Consider the following 25701-nt stretch of genomic DNA (forward strand, 5'->3'; position numbering starts at 1 on the left):
GAAGAATCAATCTTGAACATTGTGCATGAATCACCTCATACAAGTACAAGAGCTATTGCACGTCGTCTGCAGATGAGTCACTCCACCGTTTGGAGAGTATTGCATGAAAATGGTTTGCACCCCTCTTTCTGTCATTGGTTCTTGTGCGTAGGCGGATTTACCATGGGATGTGCTATTCTCACGGAAGAGGCAACTATCTCACAGAACGGCATCTTCAATAGCCACAACATGCACGTGTGGGCAACTCATAATCCACACGGCACATGTCCACATGCATTCCAAACCCGCTTCTCCATGAATGTGTGGGCGGGTATTGTTAACGACTACCTCATTGGCCCATATCTCTTACCTGCACGTACAAATGGCTTATGTTATCATATTTTTCTGCAAGAGGTGCAGGATATTACGGCTGTCGTTCGTGATCGCATGTGGTTCCAGCATGATGGTGCACCAGCCCATAACCCCGTGCGGGACCGCAATTACTTGAATGGGACATTTCTGGGCCGATGGATTGGCCGTGGTGGACCCGTTCGATGGCCACCCCGTTCGCCAGATTTATCTAGCTTGAATATTTTTTTATGGGGCCATTTGAAGAGTATCATTTACGAGACTCCCTGGAGGACCTCGTTGCACGACTTTCCAATGCGGCTGCAAGCGTGCGCGAAATGCCTGTCGTTTTTCAAAATGTTCGTCAATCCCTTCTGCGACGTTACCAAGCATGTATTACTGCTGGTGGTCGCAATTTCGAACATTTATTGTGAATACTGTATTGCTACAAAGAAGCACTGTGCGTTGAGTTTGTACATAAGCACATTTTCCTCTCGTGTCGTTTTTTTGCGTTCCTGCCTTAACCCGTCACTAATCTACATTCCCTTACCCTACATGTAATGTGCCTTAACCCTACATTCCTATAAAAAATTAATGTTTTAGTACGCTCCACCCCCTCCAAGTTTGTTCCATGATCTATGAAACACCCTGTATATATACTATTGAAGCTGTCGATTGCGACCATAAACGGAGATGCATAACTACATGTTATAGTAGTCCTATATACAAAATTTCAACGTTCTGAAGGTACTCGAGTTTTGCAAGATACATACATAAATATGTATGTACATGCGTGCAGACGTCACAAAAAAAAAAAAAAAAAAAAAAAAAAAAAAAAAAAAAATTCTGAATTTAATTTAAATCTTTTTTCCAACTTGTTTTGGGGAAAAGAGTCCTTTATTCTGCTTTTATGCACAGTTATAATGCAAAAGCATTGTTAAATTGTATTCGATAGGATGGATACTTTCTATACTAAAATGGATAATGGATACTTTCGGTGAAACATGGTACCCGAAAGTTTTTGCGATTACAATACTTCCTTTACTTCGTACAAGGAAAAGAAACGAAACGTTACACATATCATCAAGTAATTTACAAAATTGCATTCTATGAAGACACGTCGTTGATGAGAAATAGAAGTAATATTTAAGAAATATTTTGTACTGTAATCTGACATCTTAGAAAATGATGTGTTCAGGAAAATGATTTTAAGATGACTATTTTATCTAGCCATTTTTAAGCTAATAGGTTTTGTGTGAGCAAACTATTAGTTATTTCAAAATTTACAAAGAAACAACCTTGTACTTGGCGTAGATTTGGACCATAAAACTACGCCAACTGCAAGGTTATTTCTTTGTTAATTCTGAATTTCACTTTGGCGTGTTTCACTTCTGATTTACTAATTATTTGATCATTTTAAGGAAACTCAGTTACCTTACCTCAGGAGCATCTGTCACAGACTTTCTTCGTCATAAAAACTGATTTAAAGATTTTGCCGAAATATTCTAACTTTTCGACTTTACGCCAGCTTACTGGTATAACAACCGACCAATCACAGCGAAGCAAACATGACCTGCCATTCCGTCAATGGTTTCGCTAAGTCAGGTAAACATTTACATATGTGCAGTTTCACTTATACCTTTTTTGATTGGCTATGGTTTAAACCTTGTAAACAAACACAAATGTAACACAAATGTTCTACAAATGTAACACAAATGTTCCACAAATGTAATGTTCCACAAATGTAATGTTCCACAAATGTAACGTTCCACAAATGTAAACGGCGTTTAGGACTAGGATAATAAAGACGACTAAGCCATCGTGTGAATGCTTCCTTATAGATGACAGTAGGACTTCGACCAGCTCCGCCTCAGTTTTGAGGAGGAATCACCCAGAATACGGATCCATGGGTCTTCCACTCTTTATCTCCAACTACCAAACCACTCGAGAGGAACTTCGGCTCGTCGTGTAAAACGGGTTCCGAAAATAGATTCAGCGTTGGACAAAAAGAAAAATTAATATCTATAAATAACTTATATAACGTAGGTTTCAGGAACATAATTATTAGAAACATCTAAGCATTGAAAATAGTTGAATCTTTATTTCCTGAAGATTCAAGATGATGGGAAAATTCTCCAACTACTTTACCTCACCTGCAGGCAGAGCAGAGGATTCTGAAATTTATGCATATTATAATTACTTTCTAAGTAGTAGTAAGTTAGTAGTAAAAGGAAAACACTGAAAGGTTTCAGATTTTAAATTACGTCCATAGGGGCGTTTTTTAACGCTTAGTGTGTTACCTTTATTTACTAAATATCATGTTCTTTACACTTAAACCATTAAATTCAGTTGAATAGCAATGCCGCAAAATAATTTTTAAATGAGCTTATCTTTAGAATTTCCGATCCACAGTTCCGCGCGCTGAAGATAAAAATGGTTTCTGTTTTGCCCGTAGAGTGTTGCCATTGCTTGCTTTTAAATCGCTGAGTTTGCTACTCGAAAATTCGTTAAAGGTTTACAAAATAGGAAATCGACAATAAAACAAATTCCAAACTTCAAATTTAGTCTTCCACATGCTCATATTCGTAGAAGGATTACGTCATTCAAAATTGGATGGCTCTACGTACCGTTGTTTTATCACAATGCGAGAAATAGATTGCAGATTTTTCATTATTTAATTTCTTCAAATATAATGCAGGACTCTAACATTTGGTGGCATCAGTTTGAAAAGTGAAACGGACATTTATAGTGATTCAGCGCAAAATCGCAAAACGAAAACAATAGTCCTTCAGGGACTATTAAACCTTTGGACTAATAAAACGAAAGAAATAAAGTTTGAGTTTTATTTAAATTGTTTGAGTAATGTTTTTTATCTTTATACGTTATGACGCAACTATGATCTCGGCTAACATTTATACAACATATGTTTTAATTAATGGAATATTATACTAATGGTGCAAATATATCTTGTAGCAAATTGTATAATATAAACGTATAAACAAACCAATATGATCGAAATAAACTATAAAAAGGTGACAGTAATTATTTTGAGAAAAATAATATAAATTATAATTTAATGGTACTTGAAATTGCTTTTCCGAACTAAATACTCTTTTTAATAAAGAAGAATGCTTGAAATTGTATTCACGAACTTAATATTTTTTGATAAAGAACAATGTTTGAAATACTTACACTTCTTTATCTACAGTTTTAAAAGAACAATGTTTTGCAGTGTTTATGGTTACGAAAATGTGTTATTTTTTTGATTGATTCCTCCTGAAATATTTGCTACAATAAAATCATATTTATTGATTTTAAAATTTTCATTTTGCGTCGACACAGCATTGAAGCATTATATTAAACAAAGCTTTAAGTATCTGATAAATTATTAATGCCAAAGACATTTAGGCAAAAAATGTTTTATTGATTTCCTTTAAAAAGAGTTGAAAGAAACTCAAATTTAAATTATGCAAAAAAGCACGGATAGTTTGGCATAGATTTGCTTGCTGTAGATTTTGAATAAAACTCTTTATTAAAATTTACTCCAATCTTATCCAAAATCTACACGAAACTAATGTTGCATTCTTGCTCAGCTTTAAATTCTACTTTGGCGTGTTTTATTTCCTTTTCAAATATTTTAAGTAACTGAGTTACTTAAGCTAAATCAAATGAAAAAATCTGAAGGTTTGCAAATGTTATATTACGTCCACAGACTTTTTTTTTTTTTCGTTTACAGAAACATACACGTTACGTTTCGAGAGCATTTGGGTAAACGCCACTTTGGACTGAAAATATTTAAAAACAGCATATCTTTAGAATTTTCGATAGGCAGTCTCGCGCGCTGGAGATAAAAATGTTTTATTCCTTAAAGTGTTGCCCCAGCTCGCTTTGGAATAGTTGAGTTTTTTTATCAAAAATTTGTTAAAGTCTTACAAAATATGAAATCGACAATATTAATGTTGTAAATATATATCTTGCAGCAAGTTGTATATAAAAGTATAAACAAACCAATATGATCAAACTGAATTACAAAAAGGTGACAATAATTATTTTGAGAAAAATAATAAAAATTATAGATTAAACTTACGCAATTCGAAAACAATTTCAAGTACGTAATAATTACATACTTGAAATTGTTTTCCCGAACTAAATATTTTTTGATAAAGAACAATGTTTGACATACTTACGTTCTTTATCTACAGTTTTAAAAGATAATTGTTTTTTAGTTTTTATGGTTACGAAAATGTGTTTTTTTTATTGATTCGTCCTGAAATATATGCTACAAATAAAATCATATTTATTGATTTTAAACTTTTCATTTTGCGCCGACACAGAAAAACAAATAAAACAAATTCCAAAATCGGGCTTTAGATGCTCATATTTTGGTGGAGGGCTATGTTATTCAAAATATGGTGGCTCTAGATACCATTGTTTTTCACAATGCGAGGAACATGTATGCAAATTCTTCATTATTTAATTTCTTTAAATATAATACAGGACGATAATATAATATATGGTGGCAACAATTTGAGAAATGGTTCAGGCTTTTATAGTGATTCAGCGCAAAATTCAGTTTTGTGACTAATAGTCCTTCCTGGTTAACGCCATTTGGACTAAAAACTTTACTTTAAAAAAATGTAATTAACTATTAAAATTATTAATTCTATTTGTTCAATTCGGTTTCAGTATTTCAAATTTATGACCTCAGTGTCTAAATAGCTGAATACGGAAATGTAATGCTTGTTGATCTAGACTTAATTACTGCATATAGAACTACGTTATATGTAATATTAGTTTTAATATTTAACACATCGAATTCAGATCAAATTTGATCAAAAGTTTTTTTTTTTATTTTTCGTTTTTGATTAATTGTTTATTTCGTTTTTAATTATAATTTTAATTAATTCATTTCTAATTTCATTAATTAATTAATATTTTGAATTATTTATTAATTCATTATCAGAAAAAATACATACGTACTACGAAAGGAAGGATTTCTACACTTTTTTTTACACGTCCTTCCATTTCGAAACACCCACAAATAGCTCATAGCTTTGTTAATAAATTCATTAATATTATCCATGCATAAATCTAATTAGTGGAATTCCATTAAGGAATTAACATGCAAATATTCTTAATTTCGTCATCAAGGAATTCCTCCTCAGAACTGCCCCTAATCGTCAATTTACGATGAATAGCTTATAATGATGTATTATTCCTTCAGTGAAAGAAATTATTTTAAAAATCGGTTTTATTCGGTCGTAATCGAAATAAATGTGTTATGTAAAAAATCTTAAAAAAAAAAAAAAAAAAGAATATTTTTTATAAAGTTCCTAACTGGGACATTTGTGAGTGAACGGTTAAAGAAAACATTGTAACCGACGGCGTAATTCGATACAGTTGATTTAATTTAACATCTTTTGAGTGGACGTAAATATTAAAATATCTATAATAGATCCGATTAATTAAAATAAAAATTCTTTTTTTTAATATTAATATTAAAATAGCAATGAAGAATTTTTGTTTACTTAATTTTTTTATTAATTAGTCACATTATTTAAATTTTCATTAGAACTGTTGCAACTAAGCTGTTAAAATGGAACACAAATTACAAATGGGCAAAAATTATATGTTTAATTATAGGAAATTTCCCTCTCGCTCACATTAAATACTCACATAAAAAGAAATACGTTAAATGTTTTTAATTGCACACACTTGTTTAATTCTTCCACACTTTTTAAGATAGAAAATGTTAAGTGCTTTTAAGTTGCATTAACTTATTTTTAATAGAAAATATAAATTTTTTCTATGCAATCAATGGTTAAAAACTCGCACTTTGATGAAGAATTTCTATTATACACATAATATTAAATTATCATAAATTATTTAATGTTAAAATTAAAAAGCTAAAAAATTAGTAATAACTAAAATTTACAAATTACGAATACCTACTTTGAAATTAATGTCACTGTTGTAAAAATTAAATATAAAGAATTGAAAATATCTCTATAATACGCAAACAAATTACTAGATGGCAGCACAAGACGATAAAAATAATCATCTTACTTCTCTTTCCTCTGCAATTCTTTTCTTTTTTCATTATCCAGTACCTCAAGTAATTTGTCTTCGGCAATTTTTCTAAGCTCTTTCTCTTTTTCTAACTCATGTTTCAGCAGTCCCATCTGGAAAGATAAAAAATGGCCATGAGTACTCAAAGAAATTTAATTCGTGGCGTTTCTTATTTCGAAACTTAAAACATTTATGCAATACATCACTTCCAGTTTTACGTGAGCTCGGATTAAGATTTTCTGAGGCACCGTAAGGAAGGAAATTAAGAATAAAGTCGAATTACTTATGGTAGATTATGAGTTTGATTTAAAATCTGAATAATATTCCCATCAAGCATGCCATTTGGGAGTATCATGGATGATAATTAATCCAATAGCATCAACAAAATATTATGTAAATAAAATATTAAAAACTTTGCGTCTCTTTACTAATTTATAAATTTTCACCTAATTACTATTACACTTAATCACAGTTAATAGTGCTTTTCAAGGAGAAATATAACAATTTTGAGTAAAGTATTAAAAACTTTGCTTCTCTTTCTTAATTTATAAATTTTTATCTAATTAATGTTACACTTAATCAGAGTTAATAAAGCTTTTCATGGAGAAACATAACAATTTTGAGTAAAATATTAAACACTTTGCGTCTCTTTCTTAATTTATAAATTTTCACCTAATTACTGTTACAGTTAATCACAGTTAATAGCGCTCTTCAAAGAGAAATATAGCAAATATAGAGACCCTGAGTGAAACAAAGCGACTTGTAGCTATCTCTAAAAAGCAAACAGAAACGCACGAAGGGTGTAAAAGACTCTTTTATAAGAACTCAATTAGTTGAACAGAAGGCACTCACGGTGCTTAGAAATCAGCCAACATTTATGGCGTAAAATCGAAAAGTAGAATTTAAAATTAAAACTAAGTTTTCATTAGGCAAAGTCTACACAGAAATATTAAGCGCAAGTTGGCTGTAGCGCACCGGCACTATTTACAAGATTCCAGAAACGGCGTTGACAGAAATGCTATCTTAAAATATCAACTAGTAATGCCGCCTTCAACAAGCGGAACACACTGTGACTAAATCTCAAACCCCAGTTAAATACGCGTGATGGAGGGGGCTAGAATTTGCATTCTGGCAGGAAAACGGAAAGGTAGAAGCCACAGTAAAGTTTCGGAATGTTAAGCAACTGGTTAATTAAAATAAATACCTCAGAAATATTTTAGAACCAGCTTTTCACGGTCGACGTAGAAATTAGATTATAAGTCTTCAATTTCATACTTAATTTCTACTACCCTTAAAAAAAAAAAAAAAAAAAAAAAAAAAAAAAAAAAAAAAAAAAAAGTTTTCAGATTTTATATTTATGCCCAGACGGTTTTTTTTTCCACTTGCAGACACATACATATTTGGGCTAACGCCACTACGGGCAAAAAATATTTAAAAACACTATATATTTAGAACTTGTGATAGACAGTCGCGCTGGAGATAAAAATGTTTTATTACGTACAATAACGCCTTTGCTCTCTTTGCAATTGTTCAGCATTATAATAAAAAATTCGTTAAAGTTGTACAGAACATGAAGTAGACAATAAAACAAATTCGAAATCCCAAATTTGGGCTTCCAGGTGCCCATGTTCTGCTGGAGGACCACGTTACTTAATTTGTTGACTCTAGGTACCGTCGTTTTTTCACAATGCGAGAAACATACATACGTTCAGCCAGATTCCTCATTATTTAGTTACTTTAAATATAATACAGGGTGATAATATTTGGTGGCAAGAATTCAGGGCTAACGCCCATTTGAACTAAAAAAAAAATTTTATATCTTATTTCAAGGATGTACTCATATGTATTCTGAACTTCTTTCTTACTTTTAATTTTATAATATTAATTTTATAAAATTGGAGATAACTTTTTCCCATAGTTTTTACACCTTTTTACATGTCCGCTTGACGTGCAACGCACGCCTCCTCTTCAATAAGATTATTCCAATCAGCTGATGTAATACGCCAACATCTTATTTGCACGCAATCTAGCAACTAGAGATAAGATTTACTGAAAGAGACGGGGGGGAAAAAAAAGAGAGAAAAAAAATGAGCAGCTGGAACTGGTTTTTGTTGTGGTAGAGCGATTATCATTCTTGACAGCTCGCGAAAATGATATACATGATTGAGGTTTTTTATTTGAGGAACCTATGAAATGTGTATATGACTATATGTTTAAACTAGCGGGCTGAAGCCAAAGCAAAATTTGTAAGTTCTATATACTCCTGAAAAGAAAATGAATAAAAACATTTCACATTCTTTCCAAGCAACAACCAATTCGTAAATATTTGTTTAATGCCAAACCAGGAAAAAAAACTTTTGACACTTCAGGTTCATACGTGTAACCAGGACTTCGTGTAACGTCATGATTTAAATTTAATGCAATATAACAGCATTTTCTCAATATCAATAAAAGATTAACGTGACATTAATATAGCTTTCAATTATACTAATCTCAAACAAAAAGTTGTCAACAGCTATTTATTTAAAATGCTGACCCCAGTAATGAACAATTTTCGACATGCAATGACGTCACATGCAATCGTGTTCTTTCTACCCACGCCAGATTATGACCTTATAATATGTGTAAAGTTTGGCAATGCTATTTTTGTTTCATATTTTGTAAAACGTACAAACTTTTTATTAACAAAGTCTACAATTTGAAAGCGAGTAGTGGCAACATTTTTCGAAAGAAAGCAGACTTCGCCAGCGCGCAAGACTGTTGCCACTCAGAAAAATAATTGCGAAAACTAGCGTTTTCAGAGTTTTTAATTAATATCTCGGCTGAGTAAAGTCGTTCGAAGATGATAACTGTTGAAATGGCTTCTGGCTTCCCACGAATTTTTAGAATCGGGAATAATATATTTAATTTTTGGCAATGCTATTTTTATTTCATATTATGTAAAACATAGAAATTTTGTATTAAGAAACTCTACGATCTGAAAGCGTGGAGTGGCAACACTTTTCGAAAAAAAGCAGATTTTTATCTCCAGCGTGCGAGGCTGTTGCCACTCGGAAATATGAGGGCGAAAATTAACGTTTTTTCCGAGTTTTTAATTAATATCTCGGCTAATTAAAGTTGTACGAAGAAGAGAATGGTCGAAATGGCTTCCCACGAATTTTTGGAATTCCAAAAACGGAATTCTCTTCCGTTGCCACAAATAAACAGACAGACGCGCACAGATTTTAATACTGACTGAAAAACACCTGATGAACCAATACATCATTACACTATTTACAAATAGTTAAATCAACCTTCCATAACAGCCGTTAATAATATTTTAATTTTTTCGCTTTATTGTTCCTCTTTCTGCATGTAGAAAACCACATTAAATTTTTATACATGCAAATACAAACGCAGTATAGAATAAAATTACTTTATTTGCGAAAAATATGATGTTTACACAATAAATGCATTTTTAATGCATGGTTATCATACAAGAAATCGTTATTCACAGCATTTTCAGTTTACACATGTGAGTTACAACTCAGAAATTCGTGAAACATAAAGAAGGTTCTATTAATTTTCTCCCTCCTGTTTTGCTTTCGTATACATGGAGCTAGACCAAGCTGCGTATACCCTGTAATCTCGAAACGGCATTTTGCGTCGGTTCACTATAAATGTCCATTTCACTTTTCAAAATGTTGTCACCAAATATTATCGCCCTGTATTATATTTAAAGAAATTAAATAATGGAAAATTGGTCTGAATATATGTATGTTTCTTATACCGTGAAAAAACAACGGTACCCAGAGCTATCAAATTTTGAATAACGTAGTACTCTACCCGAATACGGGACCCTGGAAGCCGGAATTTGCAATTTATTTTATTGCCTATTTCATAGTTTGTAATAATTTAACGAATTTTTTAATAAAAAACTCAGCGATTTCAAAGCGAGCAATGGCAACACCGTACTAAAAAATTATCTCTAGAGCGCGAGACTGTCTATAGGAAATTCTAATGATATACTATTTTTAAATATTTTTAGTCCAAAGGGACATTAACTCGAATGCTCTCGAAACATGTATGTCTATTTAAGTGAAAAACAAAAACGTCCCTCTGAAATCTTTCAGTGTTTTTTTTTTATTTGTGAAGTCGTACCATAGAAGGTTTTTTAACCATTTCAAGAAAATAAAACTATCAGCTGATATTTTCATCCAGCGAACTGAAATGAGAATAATTTTTGCTAAATTTGTACTACAATCGCTTTTGCTATGCAGCTGTTTTTGTCATCCTTGACGTTTGTGCACCATTCTCCTCATTCATCTAACTTAGATACCTCCCTCTTCTCTAAAATGGAATAGTTGGAAAAAAAAAAAAAAAAAAAAAAAAAAGACTTTCGAACTAACGAAGTCGAAAACGAATCACTCACTGACCCCCTTCGCACCTCAAAAAAGGCTTTGTCCATGATTTCTAGTCGTAAGAAGGCAGCTGGGGTCAATATTTATATTGTTATAAATACTCTTTATAAGATGACAAAAGAATAAGGGGTGATATATGTTAATAAATATTTTTAATTTCGCGAGCTTTTGCCATACACCGCGTTATTGACAGTGTAACAGTTAACAACATATGATATTTAACAGTGTTCTTTTTTTCAACTGTTCCTGAATTTTTTAATAACGAATTAAGAAAAACGCAAAACTGTCTGCAATAACCTAGTTTTAATTCCTGGTGCATTCAGAAATCACAAATGCACTGCGAAACAAGCAGAATTTCTCCAGTGCTTTCTTAACTTCTTTATAGCTTCCGAAACAGTCGACTTAAAAGATTAGAAGCGTTGCCAGCTGCGTTAGTCGCATTTACGATTCTCTAATTTTCGCCAACTACCGCACGTTTCGTCGCCAGGTTGCGAACGCATAAAACATAAGACATCTTATGTGACTAGGATAGGTGGAGGAAGAAGAAAAATATTCTTCCGGGAATATGAGGAATGTATCTATGGTTCAGGGGTTCTTCCATCTAAAATTAGATCCCCAAAATATACGACTACTCGTACGTTAGTTCAGCAGAAAGGTACCAAGAGGTGTTTGTTTATATTATATTTTTGGATTCATAATTTTTGTGAGGTCTGTTTTCTTGACTCTAAAGAAAAAATAATAGGGAACTCGACTGATTACGAGTTCAGCAGCTTCGTAAAACATTACGGTCATGATATTATGAAATAAGCTAATAGCATTTCTATATATTTCCACTGTTATGGTATGGGTGCATTACTTTATTATAGAATTATCTCATAGTACTTTCAGAACAATGAAATTAATACAAAAAAAATACATAAAAACTCAAAATATCTGTATTAAAAATTACGAAGTAAATCTTAAACGCTTATTTCCTCGAAAAAATTCCAGAAAGGATTAAGCATGATTTAAATAATAAATGAAGGCGTTATCTTTGTTGTTGCGAAGCTAAGTTTCTCTAGATTGGCAACAAATCCGCTATCCTGCTGTTTCAAATGTAAGCAAGAGCAATGGCCGCCATCAAAAACATTATTAGGCTTAGCGGCACTTAAACAATTTTAAAATTGTTGATAATTCTAAAAATATTGCATACAGATTTACTAAAGGCACAAAAACCTTAACCGGAAGATAAGAACAACATAATTCAATCATTTTTAAGGCAAAAAATGTACAATTTTCAAACATAAAAGAGTAAAGAAACTGAGATCACAGAGCCGGGTAACAGAGTGGATATATATATAAATATATTTATATACGTTTGGTGCGGCACGAGGTTGCAATCGGCCGCAGCAAACGCACCAAAATACATCTACATGTTGTAGCAGTCCTATATACTCAACGTTTCGAGGCTAGTCGTTTTTGAGTTATGCGAGATACGTACGTACAGACGCCACGAAAAATTCTCTTCAGAACTCATTTTAAAGCAGTTTTATAATTTTTTTGGAGGAAAAGAGTGTTTTATTCTGTCCTTACATACAGATATCACGGAAGTACATCGTTAAATTGCATTTGAAAGAGGTCAAAATGGGATATTTTCGTTGAAATATGCTACCTGAATCTTTTCGCGATTACAATACTTCCTTTTTACTTCGTACAAGGAAGTAAAAATATTCAGAAACTATAAAACAATTAACGTAAAGTTTCATAAAAATGGAATAGGAAATAGTGAAATCTAGCCGACAGCGGCCAAAGCAAAATTTAGAAGTTTTTTGTAAACCTGAAAAGAAAATGTACAAAAAAACATTTCAATATGAATGAAATCAGTAGTCCAGAAGTGCTACTAATTTCGTTTTGGCATTTTGTGGCGTTTCACTGTAAACGACGTTTCACTTTTCAAACTGATGCCACCAACTATTAGAGTTCTGTGTTATATTTAAATAAATTAAATAACGAATAATTTGCACGAATGTATGTGTTTCTCGTACTGTGAAAAAAAAAAAAACGACGGTACCTAGTGACATCAAATTTTGAAGAATGTAGCCCTCCAGTCCATTATGGACATCTGGAAGCGAAAATTTAGAATGTGTTTTATTATCTATTTCATATTTTGTAAAACTTTAAGTAATTTATGATTAACAATCTCAACGATTTCAGAGCGAGCAATGGCAAAACATTTTTATCGAGACTGTGTATCGGAAATTCTAAAGATATGCTCTTTTTAAAATTATTTTGCGATATTGCTGTTGAATTGAATTTTATGGTTTAAATGCGAAGAACATGATATTTAATAAATAAAGGTAACACACAAAACGTTAAAAAAATCCCTTTGGGCGTAATATAAAATCTGAAAACTAAACACATTCACGGACTATCATGTACATCGAGATACATGCCTATGGATTCCTTAGTAAATTTCGTATCAGATTGCGAAGGTATTTGGAGAAGGAAACGTATAACAATAACACAAGGATGGCATTGAATGAAATAGTTGTTATATATATTTACATTCGGTCTATATATATTGAACAAAAATTTGGAGCTTAAATAAAAACTATAAAAAATTCTGCTTCCATCTGTGAAAGTTCGCAGACATGCAACCGTGTCCCCCTTTCATTATTAGAATTAATTAATTTTTATGTATATATATGAAAATATTTCTTGTAACTCTGTTTAATGTATATATTTATGTATATATCCAAATTTCATAGTTATAAAATTTAAATAAACATGGTCCCACTAAGTGAGCAGAAAGAGTCTTTTTGGCGGCAAAGTTGCTCACCCAGTGGTATCCTGTCTCACTTCGTGTTTTAACCGCATCATTCTTTGAGATATATTTTTGAGGTTTTCATTAATTGATAAATTTATGCTGCTTATTTATCGTCAAAATCCTTAAAAATGTGCACGTTACTCAGCCATTTCAATGTTATAACAAATGGTTCTTATTCGATAAGGAGCTCACTACGCTATCATGCTATGGGTTCTTAAAGTTACTACATACCTGACAAAATCTCCACAGCTTTTATTGCATGGAAAGAGTTTCATAAATATATACAACAAACTTTTACAAAACCGAACCCAAAACATAATTAGCAGTAAGTGCGGAGAGCATCTATTGCTGAACGTAACGACAGTAATATAGGTTTCCCCTTTAATTACCTTCGGATCTTTAATCTACTTGATAACATTAACATCCCTTCCTTTCCTCTCTCAAAATTTTGAAACCTAATATAAAGTTTCCTAAGAATGCCTGGGTTCATTAAAACGCCTCTGTATTTGCCGAAACCCGATTTATGGCCTCGTCAAAGGCTTTATTTTCCCTCAGCTTTAGGTGATCGCCAGGCGGAGCACAGGAACGTAAAGAAGTAACTGTTTGAAGGGCAGAAACTTAGAGGCATTAGAATTAGTTATTTGGACAAATAGCTTCCAGTGTTACTTTCGTTAAATGTAAAGGAAAAGTGCATTCTTAAAAGTACTTTAAGATATTTGTGTTGTGCTTTCGGAAAATTTGTTATTTATGTAAAATTAAAATTTGTGTATGTTGTGAATTCTTTATTCAAGAAATTACCCAGGGCAATAAAATAGTCATTATTACTTATTTTTTTATGAAAACTGAAAATTTATAAGGAATATAATTAAAGGATTAAAGAAGACTGCAAGCTTCGAGAGAGGTATCGTATAAAAATAGATCAAAACTCCACGGACTTGCTTGATTTGGTTTGATTCCATTACGGCTAGCACGCGAGTTCTAGCTGCCTATCGGAAGGGATGCCTTCGTAGAGGACTTTCTAAGGCTGCTGGTTGGAGTCATTATTAAATTAATGTGCTGTCCATTACACTAATGATTCCCGACCTTCTTCGGTTTACGTAACACTTAGCTCAAGGATTAATGTACAATTACCTGGAATAGAAGCTGTTGTTATATAGTTCGACCGCCTCATCCGCGACCATGAGTGCAAACGCATACGCGCCATTCGGACCGAATTATTCTCAAAATAGGGTGGAAGGTTGATTTCCGTTGAGTATATAAATTTTCTCCTTCCAGAGAAGGAAACACTTTCACGTGACCTTTTACATCGCAGGAAATAATAAGCCCCTTATGGACGAGTATTTGGCAGAATGCCAGGCAAGGTTGCGTTTGAGACGGTCTAACTATATTTAACATTCACCTAATTACTGTGAACGGTTGTGTTTAGTACACGTACCCCAACCTGACCAGTAAGACTAAAAAAAAGCTGCTTTCGCTCAAAGCTATTTTCTATCATATTACTAAAGTAAAAAAATAAGGAAATGCTGCGAATAAGATTTCTCGTACAGTTTACTAATTTTACCATTATTGAAATATATTTGCGTAAAAAGAATGAAACTATCAATCATAGCTGTTCCCGCTTTGTTAATTTTTCTTTCTAATTCCCAGACTAAGCGGAAAGGATAGACTAAACATAGCTACAGACGTTAAACATACAGTACAATTTATCTTGAAGAAGATTTTGCTTGCATCTTTAAAATATACTTTAAACTAACTGTTGAAAATGTCTACCAAGCAGCACGCGGGAAAATATTCGGAGAAAGATACATATTTTTTCACCTATCTCGAAGCACTTGGCGTGACTTCCTTTGCAGAGTAAATGGATTTTGCTTTCAAGATCTTCATACCGAATGATCTGCTCGCACATACACGTACACTGCGAAAAAGAGAGAGAGAGAGAGAGAGAGAGAAAGGGGGCAGTTCTATATCTCCCGTTCTAACTGGGCCGACTGACGATGTATAAATCTAATATATATCCTAAATCGCGCTTTCGAGACATGAAAAACGCAATTTGAATTTCGTCAATCGGCCCAATAGAACGGGAGATGTAGAACTGCCGCCCTTTTTTTTACGCAGTGTACTTCACAGCAATGTAGCGATACGCGCCAGAGCAGGCGATCGTCAATGTTTGATCGGTTCGAGCCTACATTGATCACCCACGTCCGATTATTTTCAGAGCTTTGACGATTACCCGTACGATGGCCAAAGCTGTGAATCAAACCCATGTCTAAAACGTTTTCATTGTTAAAAATGTCAACATGACTTGGAAGCATATGTGGAATCTTTTATTTATTACTGCCCCTGAGGCAAAATTATTTTTGAATTTGTAACAGAGCATGATGCGGCCAAGTTTTTTTCACCTCACCAAATTGAAAAGCACGCAAAATATTATTTTTATTAAAACTTTCAAAACCTTTATTATCACTCTATAATATCTAGTTTCTACAGCATAAAAGATGTCTATCCAAAACTCTTACCACGGAAATTCTGAAACAAAAACAATACAAAAAGAAAATCGAATATTACAACGACTTAGCGTCTGGTTTTAGAACGACCTCCAAAAATTTTACCTAGAATAAAATATCAAACAAAATTTTACAATAAATCTTAAAATCTCTTTTTCAAGGAGTAGAAATTGAGAATTCTTCCTTCAATCTAGATCAGCATATAATCGCTAGCCATGTCACACAAAAATAAGTATTGCCTTTGCTTTCAAATAAAAAAGAAGTTAAAGAATATGCCCGAGTTTTGTTCTTAGTGGACGAATTACAATGAATTACTTTACATCTGACAGATAGATTAGTCAAACAAAGAAATAATATTGTTAAGCTCTCATGCTTTTAACTTTTAGAAAAGTGAGTAGCAGAAATAAAGAAAGAGTCTCCTGTAGGCTTTAAATTTTAATTAATTCTGCGTCCACATTTTCACGAAGGGAAAAGAAAATTAAGCCTGCTTTCGAGGGGCATGATTTTTTGTATTAGTGTTCGGAATCGATATTCATTGAAGCTTTAAAAGCAGTGGACACAGTACAAACAATGAACAATACTAAAACATAATAATAGCAAAAATAATAGACTACTTCTAGAAAGGCCTTCAGAAAATGGAACTAATTTCTGCATTTCTTCCTTCGAATTATGTAGTACACCCCAAGAGCAAAGGTATCTAGAAAACGTATTGAAAGTAAAACGAGGTGCAGCGAAAAAGGTAGCTAGTAAAATAGGCCAATCAAAATAAGGATTTTCACTGAATTAAAAGTAAACTGAACTGAGACCAAACCAACTAAAAGCCAAATAATGAGGATGCTTTTCTTTACATCCATTCGGAGATTTGTTGTTATTGTTGCTTCAGATGGCCATACTCTTGCAACTTAACGCATTCTTCCAGAATGGGCAATACCTAAACAGTTCTCATGATCGAGAATTGTTTAGGTATTACAATATACCTAAACAGATTCTCGATGATGAACCACAGGGGGGGGATCGGTTTTACACCTGCGAGACCGGTGAAGTTTCGTCCTAGTTTTGATGAAACGTACTCCGGGGAATGGGATCAGAAGATCTTCCACCCTTTCTTACTGCTACCAAACTTCTCGAAAGGACTTTCGGGTGGTCAGTATTTTAAGTGATTCCCTGCCGCACAGACACAAACAAACATTTATATGTATTCCAGTCTTCTCCGGAGCTCCAACTCTGGCCCGATGGCACGGCAGCCAGCAGTGTTAAAACCCATACAGGGCAAAATCGGTTATTTATATTTCTCTTAAAAATTTCCAAACCTTGATTCAAAGTGGGGCTCAGATTTTGAAGTTTCTACCAGAGTTACTATAGTAGAAGGTTTGCTCTTCTCAACCAAGGTCAATCAGCGTGATGGTGTCGACGTCCTGTTCCAGAAGAAAGTTTCTTCCACTTCTATGAGTAAAGCGACATCACGAGGATAGGATACGTCATTATCACAAGCGTCGGAAAGGAAAAGGTTTTACTTTGAAAGAACATAACCTTGCCTGTTCTCTATTAACATCGAAAATTTCGGCAAATTACTAAAGCTGATATCTTCAATTCTAAAACATTTTTGACGCACCAGTGGCGAAGTGGATAAGAGCATTAAACATTTCGTGCAGAATTGGATTCCGAGAAGTGACTACGCTGATTATTTTTTCGCATGTACTAAGGAAATATAAGTCAACTACATTTAGAAAGTCCTCCAAGAAGGCCTTTCTTCCTACGGTAGCTAAGTTAGCCCTCACTGTGCACGGATGTTATGAAATAATTATCAAGCTAGAATTATTCACAAACTAGAAATGACTAAACACTTGGCATTCCGAAACACGACACAACAATTATACAATAAAATGTGAATACTTACATATATTGTTAACAATATTAATGAATCGTAGACGGTTATTATCTAGTTCTGACCCGAACAGTACAATTAGAAAATAGTTCAGATGTGAAAAATGACCAAATATATTTCTAATACAAGATAATGGAAAAGCTGTCTTTCACATAAAGAAGCAGAATACATAAAATAGTAGAAATAATTAATCACTGCGCAAAGAAAGCCCGCTACGTCAGAAACATAAACAGACTCTATTGAAAAGAGAATACCATTAAACACAATAAAAAAAAAGTACTCTAAACTGAAACAATGTTTCGAATAGAATTTGAAATCCCAAAATGGAGAAGGAAAACTCCGTAAATTATTTGTAAAAAACAAATTAATGACAGAAAGAATGAATAACCCAACCCAAAGTTCACACTTCTTAAAGTCACCATAGCTATAAAAGGATATTAAAGATTTTTCTTTAAGAAACGCCAGAAATGAAAACATTAATCCCGAAGAAATATTTTCTCGCGATATGTACTGGTCTGCCAGTTGTCTGAGAAAAGATAAAAGTATTTTCCAAAACGCTATTTGGAAAAGTTATGCGAAAAAGTATTTTGGTAAATACAATTGCCAGTTAAGTTAATCTTCTGTGGTTGTAACATCGTTATCAGACGTTTTAATGTTCGAGTAATGCTCCGGTCCAAATGCAGTTTCATTGGATATGTGCATTTGAAATGAATTCTCATAAAAATGTTCCCTTTTTTTTCGATAACAGGACTTTTTGATCTTAATGTCTTCAAATAAATCTGACTTCAGAACACGCGGGAGACGTTTCTTAATTTGCATATCGGGGATTCATTTTACTTTATACTTTTTTTTTAACTTCCTGAAGATGGGAAGAGCATGAGATGGCATTGATATTTATTCTTTATTGAAGAAGGATAATTCTTTCTTTCTATTCGACTGGCGCCAAACAACGCAATGTGGCGTGATTTATTCGTTGATGGTTGAAATGTTTGGTATTGTGTTCGGTGACAAGCTTCATTCCATGTTACTGAATAAAATAAAAGCAATAAGAAGGCAGAAATATTTTCGACAAATTCACTTTTCGGTCATTTATTTTAATTCGGTAGATGAAATGCGAGTTTAATCCTAAAATTATTATAGACTCCGAAATTAATGAGCATGAGCGTTAAATTATTTTGTGTTACATAGATTTAAATGGCCTTTCCATCTTAAATACCATATCCTTGAAATACTTGATTAATTAATTAAATAAAAAGACCTTTTCTATACATTATATAGATATCCATATTAGAAATATAGTTTTGTTGCTATTATTTAAAAGGATTAATACGACCACTGCAATGTGGGGTGGATTAGAACAGCCTGTTATGAAAAATTCCCCAGTATGATGACGCTTTTAATCGCTTTTCTTATTTATATTTACATGAATGACCACTTTACTGTAAAGTGGATTGAGACGGAATTATAATACTAAGATACAAAAATAGCTTCATAAAGGACAGTTTCCAAATAACATGAGACTGTTTCTCCCTTTTTTAAATAATAACTGCGAGTTCCTGGATGATGGATTTAGTGCAGGAGAGATAGTGAGAGGATAAATGTACTATATTCACTAGTTCTCAAAACATCCAGCGTAACCATCAAACCGTTTCCTGTTTTGGAACGGTTTAGTTGCATGGTTGGTCTTCGTGATTTTCCCCATCTTCTGTAATGCGAATACCAGACAGTTTCCTTCATAAAATCATACACGAAGGATACTAATCAATATACCGATTGGTCGGCATTTGAATATCTAAATACTCCTCGTGTGATTTAGATATTCAAATGCCGCCCAACCGGTATATTGATGAACTTAGCTGACTGCCGTGCCGAAGAGCCCGAGTTCAGATCCCGGAGAAGGCATGGATGCTTGTAAATGTATAGTGTCGATTGGTCATGGCGGCACTCTAAATATGCGGCGAGCCGAAAGACCTCTCGAGAGGTTGGCGTAGGGGAAGAGGAGTGAGAGATCTTAGGACCCATCTCCGCCGGGGTTCTCTTCATCAAAATTGAGGGTGGAACTGAGTTAATCGCACTGTTACCTGTAAGGTGCTCGAGGCTGTTGCTTGCGCTGCTTGCCAAGAGGAATCTCGTGGCTTGGCTTGACTATAGGTCAGACAAGTAAGCATTAGTCAAAAACAACAGATATTCAAATAACAAACATAAATTGTGTTCACTTGCCTGACCTGTAGTCAGCCCAAGCACACGAAATTCCTCTTGGCAAGGAGCGCTAGTTTACGCCTGTCGTTGGCAACAGCCTTCAGCACCATATAGGTGACAGTGCGATTTAGCTCAGTTTCGCCCGTCCCCCAAGTTTTGATAGAGAGCACCCTGGGGTGGGAATTGGTCGAGAGTCTCCCACTCCTCTTTCCCTACCAACACCCTCTCGACAGGACTTTCAGTTCGCTGCATATTAAAGTGCCCCCATACCCTACCGGACACTATATATTAACAAACATCCATGATTTCTTCGGGGTTCGAACGCGGGCCCTTCGGAACGGCAGTCAGCGATGCTAACCACTATACCAGTTGGGGGACTCCACAAAAGCGTTTTCATACGTGGGTTAAAATAATTAAAAAAAAAAAAGGGGGGGAGAAATATTTGCAGCGCCAACAGAGGTACAGAGATTAGGTCATAAAAACCTTTCTCAGATTCGTGTATGTGTCTAAAAAGCTGTTTAATACCTGACTGTATCTAAATTCTACAAGAGGAATGTATTACATATGGGCATATATACACAATGAGATTTCCACACTGAGAATAAACTAAACGAAAATTCTGCTCACAAATAACATGTAGAAAATTAACTGACTGTGAGAAGGATAATCATTCTCCGGTTACTTTGTATAAAACTAATTTCTAACTAAGAGACCAGAATGACAACAGCTGCCCACTCATTTATATGTTATATCTATCGATCTATTGAATGACATAAGGCGACACTAATCCTTGTTTTTAAATCAGTTTTTGAAATGCAATACGTTTTGCAAGGACGACGACTAATACATTCACATCTCAGAGGATTTAATAGAAAACGCCTTATATTCTTTGGTTAGAATATCAAAACAAAAACTGCCAACTCTAATGGTAACTGACAACACAATTCCAAGCCTTGTCAAAAATATTCCGATCAACTTAGTATCTCCATATCCAGTTAAGACATCAGAGTTATATTATTTTTTTATTTGACTATGCCGTTGGCGATATGTAGGAAAACTCCATCATATGTTACTGTAGGGAAAAAAAAAAAAAAAAAAAAAAAAAAAAAAAAAAACTGGTGATAGACAATTTATATAACAGAATAAAAGAACGAAAAAAATTAACTTTTCGTTCCACTGAAGACTGAAATACTTTAAGATCCACGTAAAGCTTAAGATTACGAAGAAGTCACGAGACCAATTTTCTCACCGTAGAGAAAAAATCAGAACAGAAAGGTGAAAAGTTCGTAAAAGTTTTATGACCCAGTCAATACTAGATATATGTCTGGGATTAGTGACAAATACAAAGACTTGGCGATTATTGTTTTCGTATCATAAAAAGAAACAATTATCTGGAAAAAAGCATTATGCTTTGATAATATAAGCTATAGAATTTGTTCGAGATTGAAAATCGTAAGCAATTATATCTCGTGTTAAGCTATTTCGGATAATAACTGAAAAAAATCTGATGTGTATACTGCACGACTTCCTTGTACGGAATATTAAATTATACGCATTTTTTCTTGCGTTTCATTTAAACTTATTGGATTGAATTAAATCTACTTCGCATAAACTACAATAGAATAAATGCATCCAAAATCTTTAAATCCGAAACCTTTCAGATTTTTTTGTAATTTTTTAGTATTTTTTCCAAATATTCTTTTACTGTGTTATAAATAACAACGCCCTGCACAAAATAATATCAAAATAACAAAATTATAATTTCAACATATCAAGAAAATTTATAAGAAATTTAGTATTACAGTAAAACCCAAACTAGGTTACCAAATACTTTTCTTTAAGATATTCTAGACAATTTTTTGGGTGATAAATAACACAGTTATTTAAATTATATCTTTATTTCAAATATAAAATAAATAATAAATAATTTAATTTTCCTAAAGCTTTATACTTTCGCCATCTCGAAAAAAATATTTTGGAACCGATCCCCAGCCACCAGCTCAAATTTTTCAATAAAAATCTTTGATGCAGTCGGATTTTTAAAAGACATCAAAACTAAAGAAACATAACCACTGATGCCGAATGGCCCCATATATCCCCTCTCGTGATTCTTCGCAAAGTTCTCGATCTGAAGACAGCAGGTCCCCCTAATCCCCAGTCGCCCTTTAAAAGGGGGAGTATATAAGGTATTTTCTCACTTCTTCCAACATTCCTTCGTGGTGTAACGGTTAGCACACTCGGCGCGTATTCGAGAGATGCAGGATTCGAGTCCCGGCGAGGGCATTGCCCATTTTTCATGTCTGCCGCTTCAAAATAACCTAATGTCGCTATATACTTAGCTAAACACCTTGCAATTTGGCCGGGTCTTCTTTACCATTTTGGTAAATCTGCACAGCTTACATGTTGCTGGCACGCAAACAGCTCGGTGTTAGTTTTATTGCTAAACTCTAAAGCACGCGATAATGTACTGTAAATCTGAGTATTTATTTTGGTAGTGAAAAGAGTAAATAAGATTGTGCAAATCATTGCCATAAAGATGGGTATGCTTTCATTTCTAGCCATCCTTTTCAGGTATTCCTTCAGCAATATAAAATTCGGAATTGCTGAAAAAGTATCACAACACTAACTTTGACTTCATACTTCAAGATGAATTCAACGACGGACAGTGATCAAAAACTAGACAAGCAAGATCTTTGAAACGAACAACGAAACGACAAGATAAAATCCCAACCGCCACTCTCGTCCGGCCAATACTTCTACCAACCTTCGCTCTTGTGTTTAGAAAGCAAACAAAGCCAGGGTGTAGGAGAACGCTGAGTTATTAGTTTTGATCCTAATCAGCCCTTGCATCAAAGCTCCTAAATCACTCTAAATCCCATTGGAGCGGGCACTTGAGTCTGGCAATGGCTATAATTTTTCCTCCAGAGATCTAATATCGCGTTTTGGACGACGGAGCTGAACTGCAGTTACATTGTTTTTATCTGGAACTTTGCAGTTTCATAGTTCTGTTTGCAGTACTTCAGTGTTACGTTCCATGTCTCTGCGGACTGGAGTAGTCTTAGCTAATACATCCAACAACAGAAGTTACTACTCGCTTCATTTGGGCCATTTTCGAAGTTCGTTTATTTCTTTGAACTTATTCGATACGGCAAACGTGCAATTCTTAAAGAGGGGTTAAAGATTACTACATGCTGTAATGCAAAAATTGCTAACTGATGTGGCCACAAAATTTAGAAACATATTTAGGTTACTTCATATATATATACTTTAATATTTTGTTTTTACTCTAATTTCAACTACTTGTGTTCCATAAAGTATACCACGAGGCTTGCAGATGTAACTTAAATCACTAGCAAAATACAAGTACTTGTAAACTAACAAATACTTGTAAACAAGCAAAGGTACAATAGCACTGCAAATGGGGTAAAATTGTATTGGGAATTTTTTTTAAAAATCTGAAAGTTTCAGATTTTAATGGTAGCCCAAAAGGGTTTGTTAAGGTTTTTTTTACGCTGTCCTTGAGCTCGCAGTCTTCTAGTCTGTTGTTAAACTCACTTCTAATAACCCTTTTTTTTACATTTTTTAGCTTTATTATTAAGCTTCATTTTCTTCGCACATATGCCATATACATTTTGTGTGCAAAATTACAAAAATTTTTAAAGCAGCATAGCCTTTAGAATTCCAGCGCTAAGTGTTCCATACTTCTTCTGTTTTTTTAGTCTCTTCTCAACTCATATGGCTTTACAAAACTTTTTTTGTCTCTTTATTATTAACGTTAATGTTTACTTTATTTATAAAAAATCACATTCTTGGCGCTTAGTTCCCTAAAATTCCATTCAACAGCAAAATCACAAAATAAATTTAAAAAAAAAAAAAAAAAAAAAACCACTAAAGCTTTCAGATTTTATATTACGCCCATAGGGGCGCTTATTTTTAACATTTTGAGTGTTACCTTTATTTATTAAATATCATGTTCTTCGCACCTAAACCATAAAATTCAATTCAACAGCAATATCATGAAATATTCTGTATATATCTTTAGCATTAGCATATCTTTAGAATTTCTGGTAGACATTCTCGCAAAAATTTGTTAAAGTTTTACAAAAACAGATAATAAAGCAAATTCCAAAACCCAAGTTTCGGTTTCCAAGTGTCCATGTTCGAGTGGAGGACTGCGTTATTCAAAATCTGATGGCTCTAGGGTACCGTTGTTGTTTCACTGTGCGAGGAACATGCATACATTCATGCAGATTCTTCATTATTTAACTTCGTTACATTTAATAGAGGGCGATAATATTTACTGCCAACAATTTGAAAAGTGATACAACCCATGTGTTTCGACGCAAAATGCCCTATGCATTGTTAGGCCGTTTTTCTATGCATTGTTAGGCTATTGCTTAGGCCGTTTTTCCATGTCCTATACCCGAACTTGTGTAAATCGAGCCCAAATCTTGAATTTCGAAATTATTCATTTATTTTATATTCGATGCGAAGTAATACAGTTTTGATTAACAAACTCAGTAATTAAAGCCCGAATTAATAACCTCAACTATTTAAAAGAAATGCACTGTTATTTTCCGGAAGAAAATATTTTTTTATCTTCTATGCGCTTGTGATTTGCTATTCGGTAAAGGTAATATATTTCCTATTTCTTTTTAATTTAATCTATTTTTTACTAATTCACACATTGAGCGATTTGAAAACAATAAACGTTGTTCATCATTTCGACTATTATTCATTACTAACTGGACTCATTAATATTATATATATATATATATAATATTTTAGGCATATGGCTGGTATTTCAGAAAATGAAGATACTTCAGAAAAAATATCACGGAATAAAAATTCTTGGCGTAAAACGTCGATTATCGTTAGAAAAAAATGGGAAGGCTGTTTTGTAATCTTTTAAGATAGAGTAAAGAAAATAAATTAATTTTCTTTGTTTAATTTGGCAACAAACAGGAATAAATACGTTAAAAGTATAAATCAGACACCGTTAAAAACCTGACAGCAAATATTACAGAGATAACGAATAATAATAAAAACAAACATTTTAAAATTACTAAAAAATTAGCTAGGAATAATGAGAAAGATGATGCATTAATTTTTGTACTTAAAGAAACAGTTTAAAGCGCACACTCAATGTAATAAATTAAAACAAATTACATTTTTCAAAGTTTCGGCTCTTCCTTCATTTTTTTTCTATGGTACGATAAAATTAGAAATGGTTTTGAAAAGAATAGAATAAAAAGAATGCAAGCAATTTTTAAAATTGAAAGTTAAGATATAATCTTCTTCAAGAGAATAATCTATAGAACATCTGTTGTAAGTGCTCTTTAAAATGAAGGAGAAAAAATTATTTTTGGAGTTCATCCAAGGCTAAAATTTCTTGGTATGTAACGGAAGTCAAAGAAGAGGTTTTTGTTATTTCCTTCTTGCAGATAAAACGCAGCTGTAAAATAATCGCCAGAGATTGCTCTTGAGATTAGTAAATTACACGTTGCAACT

At 33.3% G+C, this 25701-nt stretch overlaps 1 protein-coding gene across 2 annotated transcripts in view; it reads right to left on the bottom strand.

Annotated features, from left to right (window-relative positions):
* The window catches only part of LOC118191550 (uncharacterized), a 731912-nt gene that overhangs the window by 35907 nt on the left and 670304 nt on the right, over positions 1 to 25701 (bottom strand). For both annotated transcript variants that reach the window (XM_085814069.1, XM_085814068.1), the window contains exon 5: positions 6394 to 6509. In XM_085814069.1, coding sequence (XP_085670195.1) covers positions 6394 to 6509 — 116 coding nt within the window. The remainder of the gene's footprint in view (positions 1 to 6393; positions 6510 to 25701) is intronic.

This window comes from Stegodyphus dumicola, chromosome 3, assembly GCF_044657685.1.
Source record: "Stegodyphus dumicola isolate Sdum_Otavi_A_Nest chromosome 3, ASM4465768v1".
In the NCBI taxonomy this organism is placed as follows: Eukaryota; Metazoa; Arthropoda; class Arachnida; order Araneae; family Eresidae; genus Stegodyphus; species Stegodyphus dumicola.